Source organism: Schistocerca americana, chromosome 3 (genome assembly GCF_021461395.2).
Source record: "Schistocerca americana isolate TAMUIC-IGC-003095 chromosome 3, iqSchAmer2.1, whole genome shotgun sequence".
NCBI classification, from domain to species: domain Eukaryota; kingdom Metazoa; phylum Arthropoda; class Insecta; order Orthoptera; family Acrididae; genus Schistocerca; species Schistocerca americana.
The window spans coordinates 978,977,004-979,001,043 of record NC_060121.1 but is presented as its reverse complement, the minus strand read 5'-3'; the positions used below and the strand labels follow the sequence as shown (position 1 = coordinate 979,001,043).

The following is a 24,040-nucleotide window of genomic DNA, read 5'->3' as shown; positions in this document are numbered from 1 at the left end:
CCTTAGATGGTTTACAAGTGACCGTTAACCCTATCCACACCATGCCTGTACGCAATATGGGCGTCCGTGTGTTGGCTGTGTAGACGGCGTCCTTATCTCGTGCGGGCACAGCTTTTCCATTCGCTGAAATGTGTTTCCCCGCGTACTACGCAACTTTCGACTTTAGGGTAGCCGTAGCAGTTCATATTTTATCCGCTAGATGCAGCAGGAATCGATTTACAGGTTTGCCTTTACTGAAAACATTGTGGGTTCAAATGGTTCAAATGGCTCTGAGCACTATGGGACTTAACATCTAAGGTCATCAGTCCCGTAGAACTTTGAACTACTTAAACCTAAGGACATCACACACATCCATGCCTGAGGCAGGATTCGAACCTGCGACCGTAGCGGTCGCGCGGTTCCAGACTGAAGCGCCTAGAACCGCTCGGCCGCACTGCACATTGTAGGAACATCAGAAGATACTACCTGTAGGAACTCTCGTGAAGAACAGAAAGGGCCTGCCAGCGAGCTTCAAAGCAAAGTAAGTTAGTTTTTATCCTTTTTTAAAAAATAAAACAAGCATATATTCCAGACTCAAATGGCTAAATAACGTGTTATACATTGACTCTCTGCAAAACATCAGGCAACCACCAAAGAGATTCTGTATGTTCAAAAGAATATTTTACAAGAACAATAGAGCCAAACAATATCGTAATCTAACGTGGACAAGACTAGTGCAGGCTGTGTCATTCAGCTTCACAACTACTGCCCATTCGCAAGAAAAACAATGTTGTGCCAAAAAAGCTTTTCTTTCACTTTCTCTTAATGTCTGCTGTGAATGATTGGTTTTATTTTGTACAAGGATGTTACCGAGCAGAAGATATCTCTAGTGGAATTTGTAAAACGAAGTTAGCATACATCATTGGAAGTAACACCAGCCACCAGTGTAGATAGAAATTTTGGTCGTCATCTTCCAGAACAACAAAGGAAACGCCACGCGCATCAGTAAAGTTTCCTTTGACAAAGGAAAGAGAGAGACTGGCAAGTGGATAACGAAAGAAACCAGATAGTGGTACAAACACTGCAGTGTCTAACTTCGTGTACCACCACGTGTGTAAATTACATATGAATTACAAGTGATAATTTTTTGTCGTACAATATAAATATGCAGTTGTGAAGTTATACTTTTCTTTTTATTTGTGAACTAATGTGAAACTTTTTCGAGTGAAGAGGGGGAATTTTTTCGTGTTCTTGGAAACCCTAATATATCAGTACTAATGTGAACACACACACACACACACACACACACACACACATATATATATATATATATATATATATATATATATATATAGGGTGTCCCATTTATCTTGGCCACCCTAAATAACTGTTTGTGCAGATGAAAATTACAAAATGTTTCAAGAAAATGTGCTTTAGCCGTCAGGGGGGACATCAATCAGCACGATTGCCTTCGTTATAGCTTTGTTTTTTACAAACATGTGAACAGCAGTATGACTTTTTTGAATGGCACCCTGTATTTTTTGTTCGGTAATTCGTTTCCTTTCCTAAAGAACTATTCAGAAATGTATCACAGCGTACCATCCACTGAAACACAGCGTTATTAATTACGTAATACAACATTGGCGTTGACGCTGCCAGCGCTTAGTACAGGTACTCGAGCTAATGGAACACACCCACGTGCTGACGTTGACAGAGGACAAATGTAAACATAAGTAGAATGCACACCCGTCATTCCGTCAACCATCGTCGGTTGGAGAGTAGTGTGAGTAGAATGTACACCAACGAAGAGAAGGTAGAAATGCTACTCATCTGTGGGGAATGTAAGTTACCAGAACAGTAATTGCAATACTGTTTTCTTATGTACGGGTACATTTAGTACAGTAGTGTAGTCCTTTTAAATACTGTTGTGTAGAGTAGGCATACAGTAAAGGCTGTCGTTCCTACAAACTGCATCGACAGATGTTTCTTTTTTGTAGTTGTAGAAGGTAGGCCAAATGCTACGCAGGCATTGAACTGTACAGAGCGATATCCTGACAAGAAAACACCTTCACGGTGGATGTTTTCTCGTCTTGTTGCAACGCAGGCCGCTGGACCTGATGGGATACCAGTTCGATTTTACACAGAGTACTCGAAGGAACTTGCCCCCCTTCTTGCAGCGGTGTACCGTAGGTCTCTAGAAGAGCGTAGCGTTCCAAAGGATTGGAAAAGGGCACAGGTCATCCCCGTTTTCAAGAATAGACGTCGATCAAATGCGCAGAACTATAGACCTATATCTCTAACGTCGATCAGTTGCAGAATTTTGGAACACGTATTATGTTCGAGTATAATGACTTTTCTGGAGACTAGAAATCTACTCTGTAGGAATCAGCATGGGCTTCGAAAAAGACGGTCGTGTGAAACCCAGCTCGCGCTATTCGTCCACGAGAGACAGAGGGCCATTGACACGGGTTCACAGGTACGTGCTGTGTTTCTTGACTTCCGCAAGGCGTTCGATACAGTTCTCCACAGTCGTTTAATGAACAAAGTAAGAGCATATGGACTATCAGACCAATTGTGTGATTGGATTGAAGAGTTCCTAGATAACAGAACGCAGCATGTCATTCTCAATGGAGAGAAGTCTTCCGAAGTAAGAGTGATTTCAGGTGTGCCGCAGGGTAGTGTCATAGGACCGTTGCTATTCACAATATACATAAAAGACCTTGTGAATGACATCGGAAGTTCACTGAGGCTTTTTGCAGATGATGCTGTGGTGTATAGAGAGGTTGTAACAATGGAAAATTGTACTGAAATGCAGGAGGATCTGCAGCAAATTGATGCATGGTGCAGGGAATGGCAACTGAATCTCAATGTAGACAAGTGTAATGTGCTGCGAATACATAGAAAGATAGATCCCTTATCATTTAGCTACGAAATAGCAGGTCAGCAACTGGAAGCAGTTAATTCCATAAATTATTTGGGAGTACGCATTAGGAGTGATTTAAAATGGAATGATCATATAAAGTTGATCGTCGGTAAAGCAGATGCCAGACTGAGATTCATTGGAAGAATCCTAAGAAAATGCAATCCGAAAACAAAGGAAGTAGGTTACAGTACGCTTGTTCGCCCACTGCTTGAATACTGCTCAGCAGTGTGGGATCCGTACCAGATAGGGTTGATAGAAGAGATAGAGAAGATCCAACGGACAGCAGCGCGCTTCGTTACAGGATCATTTAGTAATCGCGAAAGCGTTACGGAGATGATAGATAAACTCCAGTGGAAGACTCTGCAGGAGAGACACTCAGTAGCTCGGTACGGGCTTCTGTTAAAGTTTCGAGAACATACCTTCACCGAAGAGTCAAGCAGTATATTGCTCCCTCCTATGTATATCTCGCGAAGAGACCATGAGGATAAAATTAGAGAGATTAGAGCCCACACAGAAACATACCGACAATCCTTCTTTCCACGAACGATACGAGACTGGAATAGAAGGGAGAACCGATAGAGGTACTCAGGGTACCCTCCGCCACACACCGTCAGGTGGCTTGCGGAGTATGGATGTAGATGTAGATGTAGATGTAGAAATGGGAAGTTTCAACCCACGACAACGCAATCGTTGTAGCACTCGCACAGATGAAGCTGCCGAAGTTACTGTTCTCGCTTCCGTAGCTATGAATCCACATTTGAGTACACGACAGCTTGAACACGAGATTGGCATTCCTAAAAACAGTGTACATCGTATTCTTACACGTCACCGATTCCATCCTCACCATGCCCACCTACATCAAGAATTGCATGGGAATGATTTCCAGAATCGCATACAGTTCTGTCAGTGGGCACAGCAGCAAATCCTGGCCAACCCCAACTTCTTCCCCAATGTTCTATTTACCGATCAATGTTCCTTCTCAAACAAAGGACAGGCAAACACAAGAGACATGCATTATTGGTCCAGCGACAACCCACGATGGCTTAGACAGGTGGAACATCAGCATCGATGGTGAGTTAACGTCTGGTGTGGGATGCTCGGTACTACAATTATTGGCCCTTATTTCATCAATGGTAGTCTAAACGGCACAGTGTGTGCCAGCTTCCTCAGATGAACATAATGCCTTGCGTGCACGTCGTGTTCTGAACCGAAGGTATCCTGCCAGATGGATTGGTCGAGGAGGAACAGTTGCTTGGTCTGCTAGGTCTCCTGATTTAAATCCTCTGGACTTTTTTCTTTGGGGATGCATTTAAGACGTTGTCTATTGCGATATTCCAACAACTTCAGAGGACATGCAGGAATGTATCATGCTTGCTTGTAGTTCTCTTCAGCTGGCAACACTAGAAGCAGTAAATAATTCTTTCATTCGACGGGTGCACCAGTGTCTCGGTGTCCAGGGTCACCACTTTGAGCACCTTTGAATGTTCTACTCCTGGGCAATGGTACACGAGAGTCAAAGTTAATTTTGTGTTATGTTTTTACTTGGTTTTCCCTTGTTTTCTGACAATTCTAGCAAGTGGACGAGTTTGTGACCCCAGGCTCAAAGTCAGTGTTGTGTTATGTAACTAATAACGTTGTGTTTCAGTGAATGGTACACTGTGATACATTTTTGAATACGTCTTTAGGAGGAGAATTGAATTACCGAATACAAAATACAGGGTGCTATTTAAAAAAAGTCATATCGCTGTTCATATCTCAGTAAAAAACCAAGCTACAACAAAGGCAATCATGCTGACTGGTGTCTCCCTGGCGGCTAAAGAACATTTGCTTGAAACATTTTGTAGTTTGCATCTGGACAAACAGTCATTTAGGGTGGTCAAGATAAATGGGGCACCCTGTATATAAAACCAAGCGTATTTCCTAAACTGTAATGTATCGGGTTTAAAATGATGTATATATATATGTGCCTCTGAGATGCTTCATTAATGTGTAATTATTCTTTAAATTTACAATATAATCGCCAGTTCATCTACGCAGTCGAAGAGCAGAGTTATCAGTGCTGAATGTGTTACATGTAGTTACAAAACGCCATGCACGAGGCGAAACATGTTTGTGAAGAATGAAGAAGAGCTGAAATGGTTTCAGTGGATGAGGCACGCGACCCGTTTCATAAAGTAGACATTGTTGATGAAAAAATAATTCAATTTCACACCTTCGTCAGTCTATTCCGTTTCTTCGCTGCCCGTGTCCAACAATACAGTCAGCAGCTCATGGTCTCGTGCTTCGCAATGCTGACTCTCGATCAAGAGGCTCTGTATTCGATTCCTGGCCGGGTCGGTGATTTTCTCCACTGGACACTGGGTGCTCGTGGGTTGCCCTCAAAATTATTTCATCATCATCGATGCGGAAGACGCGGAAGTGGCGTCGAATAAAGACAAATACTTGCATCTGGTGGCCATACCTTCCCAGAATGGGACTTCTGGCCAACAGTGCTACACGCACATTTCATTTCATTTCAACGAAAATACGCAGAATACCCAGTGGAGCTTACACCTGTACTGATGGGCCAAAGCATTATGACCAGCTGTTTAATAGTGTCTTGATCTCCCTTTGGAGCTCATACATCAGCGACTGTGCGCGGCAAGGATGTCTGTACATGCAAAAGATCGCTGCAAATCTGTTGTGTTCACACGACGCAAACTCCAATCTACTACTTGCCTGCCATCTGTCGGTGTAGAAAAGAAATATCAGTGGCAAGCGACTACGCTCGGCGAAAACGTCAGAAGTTTAATTAATTTATTTTGAGATGGAGGAATTGAAGAAATTCTGTTGTGGTCTGTGTTCGCAACTTGTGTTGCAAAAAACATTCAGACAAAACGCAGGAAACAGAGAGAGTGGTCAAAATGGTATACATAATGGCTGCTAAAGCGAAAGCATTTTTCGCACTTACATTTACTGTGAGAGTTGCAGGGCCACCCTAACGACTGGCGTAATTATTTACAGATGGATGCCGAAACTTATAATTGTCTCTTAACGCTCGTAATCTCTCATATTATACAAAATAATACTTGAATGAGAAGAGCAATTTCTCTCCATGAACGGCTGACGGTGACATTAAGATTCCTGCCAACAGGAAGGAGCTATAAGGACTTTAATTTTCAACTGCAATTTCTAAACAAGCATTGAGTGAAATTATACCCAACACAAGTGAAGCTATTTACGCTGTCCTGAAGGATGAGTTCATGAAGGCAAGTCAAGTACATAAATTCTGTCAAGTTACAGATAATATTTCTGCTGGTGAAGAATCACAATATTTTTGCTGTTTTAGACGTGTTTGAATCACAAAATACCACAAACTTGGCTGGTATATTTCATCCAGTCCAACACCAAATCTTCGAAATTTTTGAACTTCTGATAATTATTTACAGTAAACAGTCCACAAAGATTTTTATTATTACCGTTTCTCAGTTGCATTGTATGCAGCTGCCTTTTTGTTCCTGTTACTGTACTCTTTACTTTTAATCTTCCACAAACATGAGTCATTTCTATAAAGTTCAATGAATTCACTGATAAACTGTCTAGAACACTGACGAGCGTCAGCCATTTTAATGCTCCGTGCGCACAAAGACAAACACTCGACTGAAAAAGCAGCTGTTTCGCGCCAGATTTGCGGCGATCTCCTGTCCACACGCTCCAACTTGTCTGCGCAGATGTGGTTTGAACCCACAGATTTGAGAGGTTTCGCTCAGACCTACAACTCCAACTTCCAGGTTTGCACACACCTCATGTCGGTGCAAATCTCCTGTCCGCACGCAACGATCTGTCTGCGCACATGTGATGTGCACAGACATTTGCGCAGACAGATCGTTGCGTGCGGACGGGCCTTAAGTACGTCTGCGCGATGTATAACAAATAGTAAAGAACGCAAGTTATAATTATCAAAACACAAATATCTATGTAATTAACAAAACACAGTTTTTTAGTATAATCTCTGTGCAATATAGGCCATGAAGATCAGATACAATGCTTTGATTGAACCAGCTCTCCTGTTTTGTTTCGTCTAGCGGTAGACCGCCATTGTAGTGCTGTTTGACAATTAACGTAAGTTTTATCTGTATTTTTGAAAGAGTGTATTATGGACTTGGTTGTAACCTCTCAAGGGCGCAACCATTAATTATAATTAACGACATTTTTACAGAACTTGGTAGTGCAGGGAGCTCATCTCCCCTAGCAGGATTTAGTCGGCCATTACGCTGACGATTCATGTTATTGAATGTAAATGCGAGCGACTTCTCAATTTTGATGTTTCATTAATTTCAAAGTTAAAGACAGTAGTGATAGATTTCATTTACTAAAGTTCACAGCACTGAATGAGTTCAGTATGTTTCATTTTGGCCGCCTAACGCCAGATGAGATTCTCTCCAGTTTCGCCTTGCAAATAATGAACAAGAAATATTGAAAATCATTACATTCCGCAATATCTCAGTTAATCTTTGTGTAGTTTGTTACATAAATAACCAGTAGCCCCTGAGACCCATGTTAATAACTACAGTTTGCGTAAGAATACGCAAATTTTCTTTTCTAAATAACAACGCTCACGCAAACTATTTATTAGAAGGCGGTGAATTGCGCGTTGTGTTTAAAAAATATTATATCGTACGTACTTCGGTGCAGCCGATGTCCGTACGAGTGTTATCGCGGTGTAAGTTAACAAAAAGTCTCATGCTAGCCCACAATATTTAAAGCTACCCCAACCAAAATCATAAAACATAATTATAAAAATAAAAATATATAATTATCCCGTGATAAAGCGCCCCCACACCCACACACATACATATACACTTATACAGTGATAAACACACACATCCATGCCCGAGAGAGGACTCGAACCTCCGATGGGGGAAGACGTGCGAACCGTGGCAAAGCGCCTGAGACCACGGTCGCTATCCCTCGCGGCTCTGCCGACTTTGTGACACTCTTGTTGCACAATGGACTTATTTTGAGGCGACATGCGTAATTTATTTTCTGAAGTTCCTTTGTGCTCTCGTTACAGCTTCTAGTGTCGGCATCGCCACAGGGCGGCATTCAGTGTCGTGGTGGGTGGTGGTCGTAACTGTTGGCTCATCACTGTAGGTTCAACCCGTGATGGGTTATCTCTCTACTTCTCGTTCTTCTTTATCTTTTGCCATTAACCAATAGCGTTACACTGAGATGACAAAAGTGTTGGGATAGCGATATGCACATGTAGATATGGAAATAATATGGCGTACACAACGTATGAGAGGTCAGTAGATCGCCGGAGCTGTCATTTGCACTCGGGTGATCCATGTGAAAAGGTTTCCGAACGGATTATAGCCGTACAACGGGAATTAACAGAATTTGAACGCGGCATGGTGGTTCTGCCTAGATCCATGAGATTTATCACTTCGGAAATCGCTTGGAAATTCAATATTCCGAGCTCCATAATGCCAAAAGTGTGCCTAGAATACCAAATTTCAGGCGTTACCTCTCACCAAGGACAGTGCAGTGCTCGACGGTCTTCACTTAACAACCGAGAGCAGCGGTGTTTGCGTAGAGTTGTCAGTGCTGACAGACAAGCAACACTGTGTCAAATGACGGCAGAAATCAATGTCGGATGTACGACGAACGTAACCGTCAGGGCAGTGCGGCGAAATATGGCGTTACTGGGCTATGGCAGCAGGGCCTTCGAAAACATTGGTCGGACCGTAGACGACTGCAGAAAACAGTCCGGATTTCACTTGGTAAGAGCTGATGGCAGGGTTTGAATGGGACGCAGACCCCATGAGGCCGTGGACGCAGTTGTCAACAAGCTACTCGTGGCTCCACAATGGTGTGCGCTGTGTCTGCATGGAACAGACAGGATCTGCTGATCCAACTGAACCGAACACTCACTGGGAATGGTTATGTTCGGCTACTTGGACACAAAGATGGAATTTTTATAGATGACAATGAGCCATGTCAGTGGGCCACAATAGTTCGAGATTGCTTTGCAGAACATTCTGGACAATTCGAGTGAATGATATGGACAGCCAGGTCGCTCGACATGAATCCTATCGAACATTTATGGGGCTTAGTCGAGAGGTCACTGCGTGCACAGAATGCTTCACCGGCAACGCTTTGGCAGTTATGGATGTCTGTAGAGGCAGTGCAGCTCCAGGAGACTTCCAAAAACTTGTTGAATCCATGCCGTGTCGAGATACTCCACTACACGGGGCAAAAGGATGTCCGAATTGTTTTTAGGGGCTATCCCATAACTTTTATCACCTCAGTTTATAATTATCGGGATGAAACTCATCATTCCCGTTAATCCATTAGGTAAAAGCCACGGAATGTCGTAGGTAGATATATCTGTCGAATGCAGTGACAGCGAGCGAATCATGGGCGCATATATGTGGCACACCCACTTGCACATATCCTGTTAGCTTCCCCCGGCCATACACCTGACTTACCCAGTAATCTACAGTGGTACCTACAGCTCAATGTGAACCCTCGAACCACGGAGCAATTATGCGTATTTTGTAAATGCAAATCACTCCCAAAAGTGAAAAGTATCAGATAAATATTGTAGGACTGACCAGGTGCCAAACCCATGCCCTTTAGGTCAGTAGTATGGCTCTTAACCACTGAGCGACCGAATCTCACAAGTGTGTATTAATATCGTATCAACACTGTTAAATTAAAATTTGGTGATAATTTCATGGAGTGTGTAACAACTAAAATTTAAAGGTTTAAAATTATCACCTGAAGTGAAATGAACAACAAATATGATAGTAATTGCAATATTTGTAGCCTCTGGAACCTTGTCATCAGGCTATCGACCAGTGCTGCCCTCGACACCCATTGGTCGTGATTGTTCATATCCCCTTTCTGACCTTAATCAAGACGGATGATCGACCGTCTTTGATTGGATCCCAGATCACATCGGGGATCCCAGTGAACGAACATGCTGACCTGTTGGCTAAGTTATCTATCAGGATGACGACTTTGGAATTGAGGGTGCCGGAACTGGGCCTGTGCTCGACTCCCCACTACCAGTTGAACACTGATTGGTGCGCCCTGCTTTCTTCTAAAAGACTGCGAGAAATAAAGGCGACCACGGCCATGTGGCAGTCTTCCCTTCGTGCTTCTCACGGAGAATCTGCCATTCTCTGTCAGCTTCACATTGGCTACACTTGGCTGACCCAAGGCCACGGCCTACGGCGTGAGGATCCACCCCCACTGTCAGTGTGGTGCCAATCTGATGGGTGCTGAGTGCCTACATCCTACTGGAATGCCCTAATCTGCCCCCCCCCCCACACACACACAGACACAGACACAGTGAAACCCTAAAGTTGTAGATACACTGCCTCTGGTGCTAGCGGATGGCGTCAGAGTCGCTGATCTGGTTTTCAATTTTAGCAGTGAAGGTGGTTTCTAATCGTCTCTGTGAGGGAGGGCATAATGGCCTCCGCAGTCTCTTGAGGGGTTGGAGGGATTCCCTGCAGCCTGCTCCGACCGAGGGGGTACGTGGCTGCCCTTTGTCGGAGGTCCAGCCTGGCTTTTGGCTTTCGCACATTTCAAGTTCTTACTCTTTTACTCGTATGTCGTTGGTTTACTATCTCGTCGTCGCTGTTGTCTTTCCTGAGGTTTTATAAACTTGTCTGTGTTGCTAGTTTCTGTTGTGATAATAGAGTGAGAGTAAAAGCCAATCGCATGCAGAGGGTGTGTCTCCCACGACATGAGATGTTTTGGGGACCTCCAACTGCTGTCTGGGCGGAGCAATACACCCACTTTCTCCTACCTACACTTCACTCACTTCTACTATCTTGTATCTCTAAATTTTATTGATTCTCAGTTACAATGAGTCCATCAGGATTTGTCTTCTGTGTCCTTCCTCTCTGAGGAACCACCCGGCTTGACACACATACAATGGAGCGACTGATAACCTCGTAGTTTGGTCTCTTAAACTCCATCAATCCAAGGGACATCAGAGTAAAAGCAAAAACACTAGCTGGTTATACCATAAAAATCTTTTTAAGGATTTAGTTTCTAAGAACTAATGGAGCACATCAAACAAATTTTTATCCACATTAAGAAATCGTCAGTTGGTACTGCCTTAAAGTTTTGGTTATGATTACAGAACATGAACAAACTTTATTTACATATAGCAGGAAAAAATGAATCGAAAACTCAAAATAACCCTTTCTACCTGGGAATAAATATGTTATAAACAGCCCAAGGCAAATAAGTGGACAACTAAATCCATAAATTTACAAATACATCTTACATAATTATCCTATATATTATATTTCCTTATAGAACAGAGTATGGATTGGTAGAAAAAACTAATAGCAAAACATTTGGTTGGCTGTGATCCAGCAACTATAAGCTATTTAATTACAGGACGTATATACACCCACTACGATTGCACAAAATTTTGTCAACTGACCACGATTTGGATTTTTCATCAGAAAAAAAGTTACATGGAATACATGCAATCACACCATGGTTTCTGTTTGGCGAGAGCACTTTTGCTCAGACGTTTTAAACCATGGTGTGATTACATGTATTCCATGCAACTTTCTATTCTGATGGAGATTGCCATACTGCAATCGAAACCATGGTCAGCTGACAAAATTTTGTGCAACCGAAATGCCTGTATATATGTCCTGTAAATTAATAATAAAAAATTGATTCTATAACACACTGTCACAATGCAATACATGGTACTGAAATATCTTAAATCTTAGGTCAATGATGTGCAATATTAATCTACTTTCAGCTTCTTGAGCTCAACTTAGTATTATTATAGAAAAGTGTGAACGATAGCTGTGTGTGTGTGTGTGTGTGTGTGTGTGTGTGTGTGTGTGTGTGTGTGGACACAAGAAAGCGCTGTAAAATCGTTATGCAACTAAACCCTTAAGTAGCTTTGGCTTCTATGTACGAATAAGATTATCTTTTGCTTTTCTCTATTTATTAACATAAATGTCTAGTACTACTGAAAAAAATCCATCGTGCATTAACAAGTAACTGACTTCACCACAGTGCCAGCAGAAAAAGACACAATGAGGAAATGCAATGTAGTGCGTGTGACATATAGGAACACGTCGACGATAATGACAATGTACTCTTATTATAGTGATTGAAACGGTAGCAAATTGTGAAGAATGTACCACGTATTTGTCGTTATTGAAAAACCAATCAAAACTTCTAAAAATAGCTCAACTTCTTATTTACTAAAAATAATCAGTTTGTCTTTTAGTGAATTAATCAAAATTATTAAGTGATTCATGATGGGTGAAACCAGCCTTAAAAAATAGCTACGCACATGTCGCCTATGTAGCCAAACAGTAACCCCAGCGCCACTCCAATAACCTGTGAGTAGAACAAGACGTCGTTGACGGCCTGCCGGTTGTCGCAGACCCAGTTCATCTGTGACGTCACCGTCAGGGAGAACCACGTGTCGTCGTACTCCCAGCCGTGCTGGCACTTCACAGGTTCCCTGCTGCCGCCGGAGTCCGTCACATCGCTCTGGTTGTACATCAGGCACTTGCTGAACGAGGCCCCTTCCCTGTAACAAGCAGGAAATAGCGGTAGGGCATAAGAGAGGAGCTCACTGCGTACTCATGTGACACGAAAACAGTGGAAAACTAAATATCCGAAATAATTACATCCAGACAAGTAGAGAGATTCTTGATATTACTGAAGAACTTTTTGTCGTGTCATATTAACACGCGGCTGTTTTGTGACCTTTAATTGTCTCTATACGCTGTGAAATGCACAAATGTTTTGAAGAGTGGCACATGCGAAAATGTCAATGTATGTGTGTGGAGATGGGTACTAGTTTGGATAGCCACAAGCAACTGAACGTATTTTCTAAGTACACAAAGTCTTAATATTGGCCTTGATTCTTTCTTTTTTTCAGCCCTCGTAGACGATATTTTTCAGGGGAGCTTAAGAACATGCCTGCAGTAAATGGCCTTTCCATTGTGATTGAGTTGATGGAGCAAGTTCAAATTTGTTGCAGCGCAAGCACCTAACCAGAAGCCGAAATATAATAATGGACGAACACGCCACGAGTAATAGTTCCTTAGCAGTGGGAGTAGCATCGTTTGTTCTGCACCGATGTAGGTATCTACTGGACGACATGAAACTTCTCACTCAATATGCTGACAGATGTCTGAGAAAAGTTCCAATAGGCATTACTGGAGAAAACAAAAGTATTTCATAAACTGACCTAGAAGGGAAATGTTACATGATGAAGCACCATTCCGATGTATATGAGACTGTGGAGATGTTCATCACATGACGAGTTGATAAATGATTAAACTTTTATTCCTTTCGGAAATAGTGTAAATTAACATCAGTATGAGATGTGACACCCAGGCCCCAGGACACACTTGTGTTTATCGTGTTGTGGAAGCAAACAGCCTCCTAATGTGGCCTTGGGGAAGCTCTTGCCATGCCTGAAACGCATGGTGGGTCAGTCACAAAAGTTGCTGGCTAGAGGTCCGTACGAAGTATACGTCTTCCCGCCATGTTTGAGACGTGTTCTGCAGGTGACAAATCAGAGGACTGGTCAAGCCATTCTGAGATTCGTACATTTCTCAAAGTGTTTATGGTGGGAACTGCAGTGTGGGGTCTCGTATTGTCCTGAAACATTGGGACCCTGATCATGGAAAATCCAGGATGGAATGTAACAATACGAGAGAAGGAAAGTTGCTACTCACCATATAGAGGAGATGCTGAGTCGCGATAGGCAGAACAAAATGATTTATACAGTCATAGCTTTCGGCCATTAAGGCCTTTGTCAACAGTAGATACACACATACACACACGCACACGCACACTCACACAAGCGCAACTTGCACACACGTCTGCAGTCTCAGAGAGCTGAAACTAAACTTGGAAGTCTCTGAGCCTGCAGACGGGTGTGCAAGCTGCGCTTGCGTGAGTGTGTGTGTACGTGTGTGTATGTGTGTCTACTGCTGACAAAGGCCTTAATGGCCGAAAGCTATGATTGTGTGGATCTTTTTGTTGTGCCTATCGCGACTCAACATCTCCTCTATATGGTGAGTAGCAACTTTCCTTCTCTCGTATTGTGACGACATGACTTACTATTTATGGTACAGACTGGTGGGCATTCAGGCCCCCTTCAACAATCAGTCCTGTTGTTCACATCTAATACCTCTGCATACCGTGATTCCAGGAACCAGAGAGATATGGGTCCCGAAACTCGCTGCCCCTCTCCACACCCCTTCCTCCCCCATCTTGCCGCACTTGCTGTGACGTGTATGAATTCTTAGTCAGCAAGGTCTGAGACGAGTCAAGACTTGTTCTAAATCTAAATGGCATAATCGGAAGTGACAACATGATTATGTAAGGGGGCGGAGCTGGGCTAACAAGGGGAGGCCGCCAATTGTGAAATTCAGATTCGATTCATACTGCGCATAATAAAAGCTCATGGCCAGAGGTGTAGTGTGGCAAAGCACCAAGATGCACTTCTCAGCCGTTGTCGAGAAAATCGACAGTTAAAAGAAACCGTTGCGGTGAAATACTCTCTACGATTGATAATTTTCTACAGCGTCGTGGCGCAGCGGTAAGCGCTCGGATTCGTAATCCAAAGGTCACTGGATCGAATATCGCGCCATGCAACGTTGTTTTTTTTTTGTATTTGTTTTTTGTAATTCAAATGTGTGTATACACACACACACACATATATATATATAATATTCCCGGCAATGAGTTGCAACATTATGCATATAATAAGTTGTTGAAAGTCGTTTGTCGTGGAAAAACTGGCGACTTCGAACATCATTATGTTTTCCGCAAACAAAGTTGTATTTCACAAATGTTATTAATTGTCTTCATAATGTTAACCACGTATAGTTAACGGAAGACGTAGAAACGATATTCCGAAACGAATACGTATAGCGTAAGTCAAACGTTCAAATTAGAATAGAGACCCCACGAATACAAATTTGCTGTCGCTGGTATGAAATATAAAAAACTCCGTTACTCGCTCGTTACACTTGAAGGACAGATGTTGAATGGGCCGAAACGAGCCGCCGCATAACAGCGTAGTTGCCTGCTAACTTCGAAAGAAGGTAAATGCGGTCCCTAGCGCAACTTATAACATCGTCGAAAATCAGTGGGGACGGGAGAGCTTTGGTACACCCTGTTAAACAAACGGAAAAATGGAGGCGGTACAATTGGAGAGCGATCCGCCTTCACCAACATGCATAAGCAATTCATTAATATATATATATATATATAAATTGCATGGCGCGAGGATCGATCCGGCGACCTTTGGATTGCGAACCCGAGCGCTTACCGCTGCGCCACGACGCTGTAGAAAATTATTAATCGTAGAGAGTATTTCACCGCAACGGTTTCTTTTAACTGTCGATTTTCTCGACAACGGCTGAGAAGTGCATCTTGGTGTTTTGCCACATTACACCTCTGGCCATGAGCTTTTATTATGCGCAGTATGAATCGAATCTGACTTTCACAATTGACGACCTCCCCTTGTAAGATGTGCCAATCTCCTTACAGTAAAGCCGGGTTCACACACGCAACGAAAGTATCGCCACAAGTCAAGTCATTCTGGAGTGGCGCCGTGAGCTACCGTTCACACAGGACGCCACAAATTCTTCGTCATTGCGCAGTTTGCAAAATGGCGACACCTGTCTCAGCTGACTAAACGGCTGTACATATTACTAAATAAGATGTTTTGGAAACATAATAAACGTAAAATATTACTTACCAAAGTGTTTCTCATCTCTCTTGCCTCGACTACATGTTTTAGGAACGGGTCTGCAGCTTCAAACCAAGCAAGGCTGGGTTTATAAATACCGTCTGTAGACGCACCAAGTGTTTTCAGTACTTTTTTATGTTCATTCATGTAAGCATTTCGAATGCTTCGAATTTTTAATTTTGTTGTAGCTACATCAATTCCAGATACATATTCACGCATACTGTTTACTATTTCAATTAATGCGGCATCTCTCAAATTTCTGTCTTTGTATGATTCGCTTTTGTGGCTCCAAAGGCATTCTCGTTCTTCATACACCTCCAAGAATCTCATAATTGTCGCTGTTGACCACTTTTTCGACATATTAATAACATATTAATAGCAAAAATGGTTCAAATGGCTCTGAGCACTATGGGACTCAACTGCTGAGGTCATTAGTCCCCTAGAACTTAGAACTAGTTAAACCTAACTAACCTAAGGACATCACACACATCCATGCCCGAGGCAGGATTCGAACCTGCGACCGTAGCAGTCGCGCGGTTCCGGACTGCGCGCCTAGAACCGCTAGACCACCGCGGCCGGCTATTAATAGCAAAAGCACTATCTGCGAACGAATACGACTAGAAAGGTTTGAAAACAGCCGCGAGGTAGCAATCGAATGACGTTATTCGATTTTGGAGAAGGCAAAATGGCGCAACAAAGTAGAACCAAGTTCAACTTTTTGTGGCTTGACAAAAGTTGCGCTTCTTAAATGGCGCCACCGAAAACTAGGAGTTCACACGTGCAACTACAAGGCAACTGCAGTTCGCCATTAGCAGTGGCGATACTTTTGTTGCCTGCGTGAACCCGGCTTAAGGTCTCAGACAAGTCGAGACTTGTTGATGTATTAAAACTTGGACGTTTCTTATTTCTCGTATTCTAGAGTTTGTGGGGCGGCGGGTGGAAAATAAAGTTATTATATTTCTTTATTATTTCTATTGTATGTTGCCGTTCTCAACACGGGCTCTCTAACTACAATGTTGGCAACCAGAAAGTGATTAGCAAAAATGTGATGCCCGTAATTAGAGTTCACTGTGCCCACCCTGATGGAGAATAGCAGTTACTGATTACTGAAGTTCATTACTCTGAGGATTTAGGATGATGTCTGGGATTCATAGAAAATGCAGTTTACTATAACAATTTTCACTATATTCTGAAAACGATAAAGCGTAAAGTTACAGACATTGATTACCCATATCAGCTATTGTACTATCAGAGCTGTTCAGAGTCTATTGCACAGATCCTATTATCCCTAGATAACGAAACTGTTCAATACTTCTTATCGATGTAAATGTTCAAAGTGAATGCTCGCCAAAATTTGATGTTAATACTCATCAAATGCCACACTAGGAATGATAGATCCTTCTCTAGATTGTCGCACAGATGACAAAATGGCAGATATCGAAATAGACGACAGAGGGATAGAGAAACAATTAAAATCGCTCAAAAGAGGAAAGGCCGCTGGACCTGATGGGATACCAGTTCGATTTTACACAGAGTACGCGAAGGAACTTGCCCCCCTTCTCGCAGCGGTGTACCGTAGGTCTCTAGAAGAGCGTAGCGTTCCAAAGGATTGGAAAAGGGCACAGGTCATCCCCGTTTTCAAGAAGGGACGTCGAACAGATGTGCACAACTATAGACCTATATCTCTAACGTCGATCAGTTGCAGAATTTTGGAACACGTATTATGTTCGAGTATAATGACTTTTCTGGAGACTAGAAATCTACTCTGTAGGAATCAGCATGGGTTTCGAAAAAGACGGTCGTGTGAAACCCAGCTCGCGCTATTTGCCCACGAGACTCAGAGGGCCACGGGCACGGGTTCACAGGTAGATGCCGTGTTTCTTGACTTCCGCAAGGCGTTCGATACAGTTCCCCACAGTCGTTTAATGAACAAAGTAAGAGCATATGGACTATCAGACCAATTGTGTGATTGGATTGAAGAGTTCCTAGATAACAGAACGCAGCATGTCATTCTCAATGGAGAGAAGTCTTCCGAAGTAAGAGTGATTTCAGGTGTGCCGCAGGGGAATGTCATAGGACCGTTGCTATTCACAATATACATAAATGACCTTGTGGATGACATCGGAAGTTCACTGAGGCTTTTTGCAGATGATGCTGTGGTGTATCGAGAGGTTGTAACAATGGAAAATTGTACTGAAATGCAGGAGCATCTGCAGCGAATTGACGCATGGTGCAGGGAATGGCAATTGAATCTCAATGTAGACAAGTGTAATGTGCTGCGAATACACAGAAAGATAGATCCCTTACCATTTAGCTACAAAATAGCAGGTCAGCAACTGGAAGCAGTTAATTCCGCAAATTATCAGGGAGTACGCATTAGATTTAAAATAGAATCATCATATAAAGTTGATCGTTCGTAAAGCAGATGCCAGACTGAGATTCATTGGAAGAATCCTAAGGAAATGCAATCCGAAAACAAAGGAAGTAGGTTACAGTACGCTTGTTCGCCCACTGCTTGAATACTGCTCAGCAGTGTGGGATCCGTACCAGATAGGGTTGATAGAAGAGATAGAGAAGATCCAACGGAGAGCAGCGCGCTTCGTTACAGAATCATTTAGTAATCGCGAAAGCGTTATGGAGATGATAAACTTCAGTGGAAGACTCTGCAGGGGAGACGCTCAGTAGCTCGGTACGGGCTCTTGTTAAAGTTTCGAGAACATACCTTCACCGAAGAGTCAAGCAGTATATTGCTCCCTCCTACGTATATCTCGCCATGAGGATAAAATCAGAGAGATTAGAGACAACACAGAAACATACCGACAATCCTTTCCACGAAGAATACGAGACTGGAATAGACGGGAGAACCGATAGAGGTACTCAAGGTACCCTCCGCCACACACCGTCGGGTGGCTTGCGGAGTATGGATGTAGATGTAGGAAGTCTGTACTGCGGCGACACGTGAAAATACGACATATGAAAACTGAGAATAAATCACTGGGGTCGTTCCATTATTAACTCTTTACCCCAATGAGAAATCATTGTTACGTGCATACCGAGTTACATAATAAGGCACCCAAGGCTGTTCCTTGCAACTGCGCGAACGCGGCGCGGCTTCCGACACGGAGTGCGCGCTGATACGAATCTGGAAGAGACCTGGGGCCTGACTCTAGTTTCTTTTTTTTTTTTTTTTTACTTTATTGTTATTTTGACACCTGAACAATCAGGTAGGCTGGCAGCAGCACAATACGCCGCTCTTCAGCCGAAGAGAGTACAATGAGATAAACAGAGAAGAGACATCACGTAAAAAATCGGCGGGAAAAAACAGTAGACACATGAACACAAAAACACAAGAAGCCGTTCACACTCGATGACAATCCACACGACGAACGGTTGACACGATGCACAAACACTGAAGAAGACGACGGCACTGGTGAACGATGGAGTGTGACGGTGAAACACTGAACACTAAACATGACGGCACACACGATACACTGATGGCGGTGATCTCCGGCGCGCGAATGTCCACTGAGCGTGTGCGAGTCCGGGGACCTGCCAATAGAGGAGGAGGAGGAGGAAGGGGAGTGGGAGAGCGAGATGGGAGAGCAGAGATGCCACGGGCAGGGGAGAAAGGGGGGGAGGGAGGAAGGGGGAAAGGAAACCCGGGGGAAGAGGGGTGGAGGGAGGGGACAGGGGAAAAGGGAAGAGAAGGGAAGGGAAGAGAAGGGAGGGAGGGCGCCGGAAGGAAAGGACACCGGGAGAGGGGGGCAGGGCAGGGTCAAAGTTGATAGGAGGGGTAGATGGAGGGGACGAGGACATCATCAGGGAGAGGGAGCTGGCGGAAGCCACCTCGGGAGAGGGTAAGGAGGGTGGAGAGATGGAGACCGGGTGGGACATGGGAATACAGGCGCGGCAGTGGGCGGGGGTGGGAGAGGAGCGGGGAGACGAGCGGGTGAGGAGGGTCGAGTTTACGGGAGGTCTGACTCTAGCTCGCACGCTCGTATTTATATAGCCGCAGTGTGGACCGCCGAAGGCGCAGCCAACAACATTTGCCTTACTGACTAGCTGCTTTGGCTAGTAAAGCACCACTTGAAGTTACTAAATAATTAATTATTTCATTCGCTGATGGCCAATGAAGCTCTCGACTTAATTGTGTAATCTGCACATAGGGAAGTACCTGTAATAAAATTCTGATGTGGCTAGGTTAAATAATTTTGGCAAGAGAATTATTTTAGTTGTACTGGCGGCAATAGATGAGCTCTGAACTTGCCCTTTGGAGAGACGTTACAGCTACAGTTTTATAGCTACCTTTTTGAAACTTCTCACATGTTTGTTATTATAGCGTATCTCCATTCCACCTAAATCTAAACATCCTAGCTTTATCTAATCACTTCCTTAATCTATCTTGCTTCCGAAATTTTAGGACACAAAAACAGAAAATCATGAATTTCAAAATGGCTCTGAGCACTATGGGACTTAACATCTGAGGTCATCAGTCCCCTAGAGCTCAGAACTACTCAAACCTAACTAACCTAAGGACGTCACACACATCCATGCCCGAGGCAGGATTCGAACCTGCGACCGTAGCGGCCGCGCGGTTCCAGACTGAAGCGCCTAGAAACGCTCGGTCACTCCGGCCGGCTATCATGAATTTCAACCAAAATATTACTTTGTGAGATCTAGCATACTATTTCCATTATATTACAAAAAAAAGAGGAATCTGAACATAAATTTTGAAGTTTCTAGCTCCTTTCTGTACCGCCGATGATTTTTACGTAAAAGGTCAAAATTTCGAAAACTGTTAAAGTTACTAAACTGCAACTTAACACATTATCATTTTAGCATCATTCCTGACATGCTGTCAACTTTTCAGATTATCTACTTTATTTTTTTGGTATTGCGCAACATTTGTGACGTCACAGCTAGTTACAGTGGACTAGGCTGACACACAATGGAAAGCATATGAATTTTATATGGCGTGAGTAGGCTGCTTCCCTACAAGATGCGGGCTACACATGCATCAGCTTGTTGTCAATGTGATAGCAGTGCACTCGCAGACTGCCAAGAACAATTACAGAAGGAATGGCCTATAATGTTTAGGGTGTTTCGGAATAACTGTCCCCTTAAATTTTATGTTAATTTAAACACATGTTTTCTTTGCGTAAACCAGTGTTGCCAAAGGTTCCAATATGAATTTGTCAGTAACAAGGGAACCAGTAGTTTCCAGGCGGCAAACAACCACAAGAGAGAGGGATCTCTCCAAAAATGTGCAGTGTTAATGTTTTATTTGCCATATTTGAATGATCGCCATAAAAGCAATTTTCGTTGTAAGGAACAGAGGAGCGTGACGTCAGCACACTCTGTAATGGAGACGCGTCAGTGGCGGGGGTCTTTTGTGCCTCAGCTGTGGTCCCAGCCTGGGTAATGAGTTCGTGATAGGCAGTGCTGGAGACAGCTTTTGTGCGACGTGTCGGCCGCTCCGTGTGTGAAAGACCAAGTTTTATGCTGCGTGTTCAACTCTTAAGTTAATTCGTCATTGACGGGTGATGCGTGTAGTCAGACTGCGAAAACTCTACATAGGTGTCAAGACACTGAAGCGCCCTCAACCATTACACTTTGCAGAGTCGCGATTGTTGCTCTAAACAAAACTCTTTTTGAAGCAATTTGTTCCTAACTAGCGGCGCTAAAGAGAAATTAAATAGATATCGTTTGACCGTTTTATTACCGATTTTCTATGAGTGCAGAATTAAATGAGGGCCTTTAATTTCCGATTTTTCTGAAGTTATGGCGCTTCCGGATTTCGAAACTGGGCGCCCAAGTGTAATGTTTCCTTCGTATGGGAGTTCTCTTTGTTCATATCAGATGTGCTGCTAGCTTCACTGCACACATACATGACTCTTGCTGACGGACTGTTCTTGTTAAAACTCTATCTTATTTCTTCTACTGTAAGACCGCCATTTGCAAATGAATTCTACTTGATTTGTTAAAATAACCTGTGTTCAATTTCAATAACTACTTGTCCTCCCCAGTTACTTAACTATCCTACATTAATAATTTCACGCTACTGGCCATCAAAATTTCTATACCAAGAAGAAATGCAGATGATAAACGGGTATTCATTGGACAAATATATTATACTAGAACTGACATGTGATTATATTTTCACGCAATTTGGGTGCATAGAACCTCAGAAAACAGTACCCATAACAACCACCTCCGGCCGTAATAACGGCCTTGATAAGCCTGGGCATTGAGTCAAACAGAGCTTGGATGGCGTGTACAGGTACAGCTCCCCATGCAGCTTCAACACGATACCACAGTTCATCAAGAGTACTGACTGGCGTATTGTGACAAGCCAGTTGCTCGACCACCATTGACCAGACGTTTTCAATTGGTGAGAGATCTGGAGAATGTGCTGGCCAGGGCAGCAGTCGAACATTTTCTATATCCAGAAAGGCCCGTACAGGACCTGCAACATGCGGTCGTGCATTATCCTGCTGAAATGTAGGGTTTCGCAGGGATCGAATGAAGCATACAGCCACGGGTCGTATCATATCTGAAATATAACATCCACTGTTCAAAGTGCCGTCAATGCGAACGAGAGGTGCCCGAGACGTGTAACCAATGGCACCCCATACCATCACGCCGGGTGATACGCCAGTATGGCGATGCCGAACACACGCTTCCAATGTGTGTTCACTGCGATGTCGCCAAACACGTATGCGACCATCGTGATTCTGTAAACAGAACCAGGATTCATCCGAAAAAATGACATTTGGATTCATTGCCATTCGTGCACCCAGGTTCGTCGCAGGTGCTCCTGTCTGTGATGCAGCGTCAAGGGTAACCGCAGCCGTGGTCTCCGAGCTGATAGTCCACGCTGCTGCAAACGTCGTCGAACTGTTCGTGCACATGGTTGTTGTCTTGCAAATGTCCCCGTCTGTTGACTCAGGGATCGAGACGTGGCTCTACGATCCGTTACAGCCATTCGGATAAGATGCCTGTCATCTCGACTGCTAGTGATACGAGGCCGTTGGGATCCAACACGGCGTTCCGTATTACCTTCCTGAACCCACCGATTCCATGTTCTGCTAACAGCCATTGGATCTCGACCAACGCGAGCAGCAATGTTGCGATGCGATAAACCGCAATCGCGATATGCTACAATCCAACCTTTATCAAAGTCGGAAACGTGATGGTACGCATTTCTCCTCCTTACACGAGGCATCACAACAACGTTTCACCGGGCAACGCCGGTCAACTGTTGCTTGTTTATGACAAATCGGTTGGAAACTTTCCTCATGTCAGCACGTTGTAGGTGTCGCCACCGGCGTCAACCTTGTTTGAATGCTCTGAAAAGCTACTCACTTGCACATCACAACATCTTCTTCCTGTCGGTTAAATTTCGCGTCTGTAGCACGTCATCATCGTGGTGTAGCAATTTTAATGGCCAGTAGTGTATTTGCAGATGTCGCCGTATTCTGTAATTACCATCACCTTCTATATAAGCCTGTAAAATCTAAGGACTCTACAGCAAGTTGGCCAAAGGGACGTAAACGAAGCACTGTGTAACCACCTCTAAGGCACATTATTGAGCCTAAAACCTACAAGGTTGCACATTTACCCGACACTCTACTAATTCTAACGCAACTTTCAGCATTAATTCTGTTAGTCGAAGCTGCTGCTGGAGTTTGCTTATGATCTCCATGTAGATGTAGATGTAGGTGTAGATGCTTTTGGGTTACTGAATTTATAACGAAATGTGCGGCTCTTCTTTGGATCTACACTGTTTTCTGTATCCTTCATATCTGGTGTAGATCGCAGACTTATGAGCAATATTGAAATATTGGTGGAACGAGGGTTTTGTAGGTTATCTTTTCCAGAGGGTGGCTGTACTTCCTAGGTCTCTTTCAATGAATCTGGCTGTCGTTTCCCTTATCTGCGATTAGTTTTCTGTTGTCGCTCCGCTTTAAATCGCTCCGTACTCTAACTCCTAGATATTTTATTGACGTAACTGATTCCAGTGATTATTCTGCAATCGTGTAATAATACAAAAATTTACCTTTCTACCTATTTATGCACAATACGTTATATTTATTTACGTTCATGGTAAACCATCAATCCTTGCACCAAACGTTGATCCTCTTGAGGTCTTCCTGCATTTCGCTCCAATTTTCTAACGTTGTGTCCTTCCTGTACACAACAGCATCATTCCCGAAAAGCCTCATGGAACTACTGACGCTATCGATGAGGTCATTTCTATACAGGTGGTTTGTATCCCGGAAACGACGCATCGTACGAAAAAAATGTTCTTGTTGAAAAGTAAACATTGGTAAGGCTGTGCTACAACTGGCCACCTCCTAACCACACTTCATGCATGGATG

The 24,040-nt window shown here is 43.5% G+C and overlaps 1 protein-coding gene across 1 annotated transcript in view; it reads right to left on the bottom strand.

Moving 5' to 3' along the window:
• Positions 1-24,040, bottom strand: part of LOC124606603 (solute carrier family 22 member 7-like) — a 94,435-nt gene that overhangs the window by 38,685 nt on the left and 31,710 nt on the right. The window contains exon 3 of the mRNA XM_047138588.1: positions 12,231-12,473. Coding sequence (XP_046994544.1) covers positions 12,231-12,473 — 243 coding nt within the window. The remainder of the gene's footprint in view (positions 1-12,230; positions 12,474-24,040) is intronic.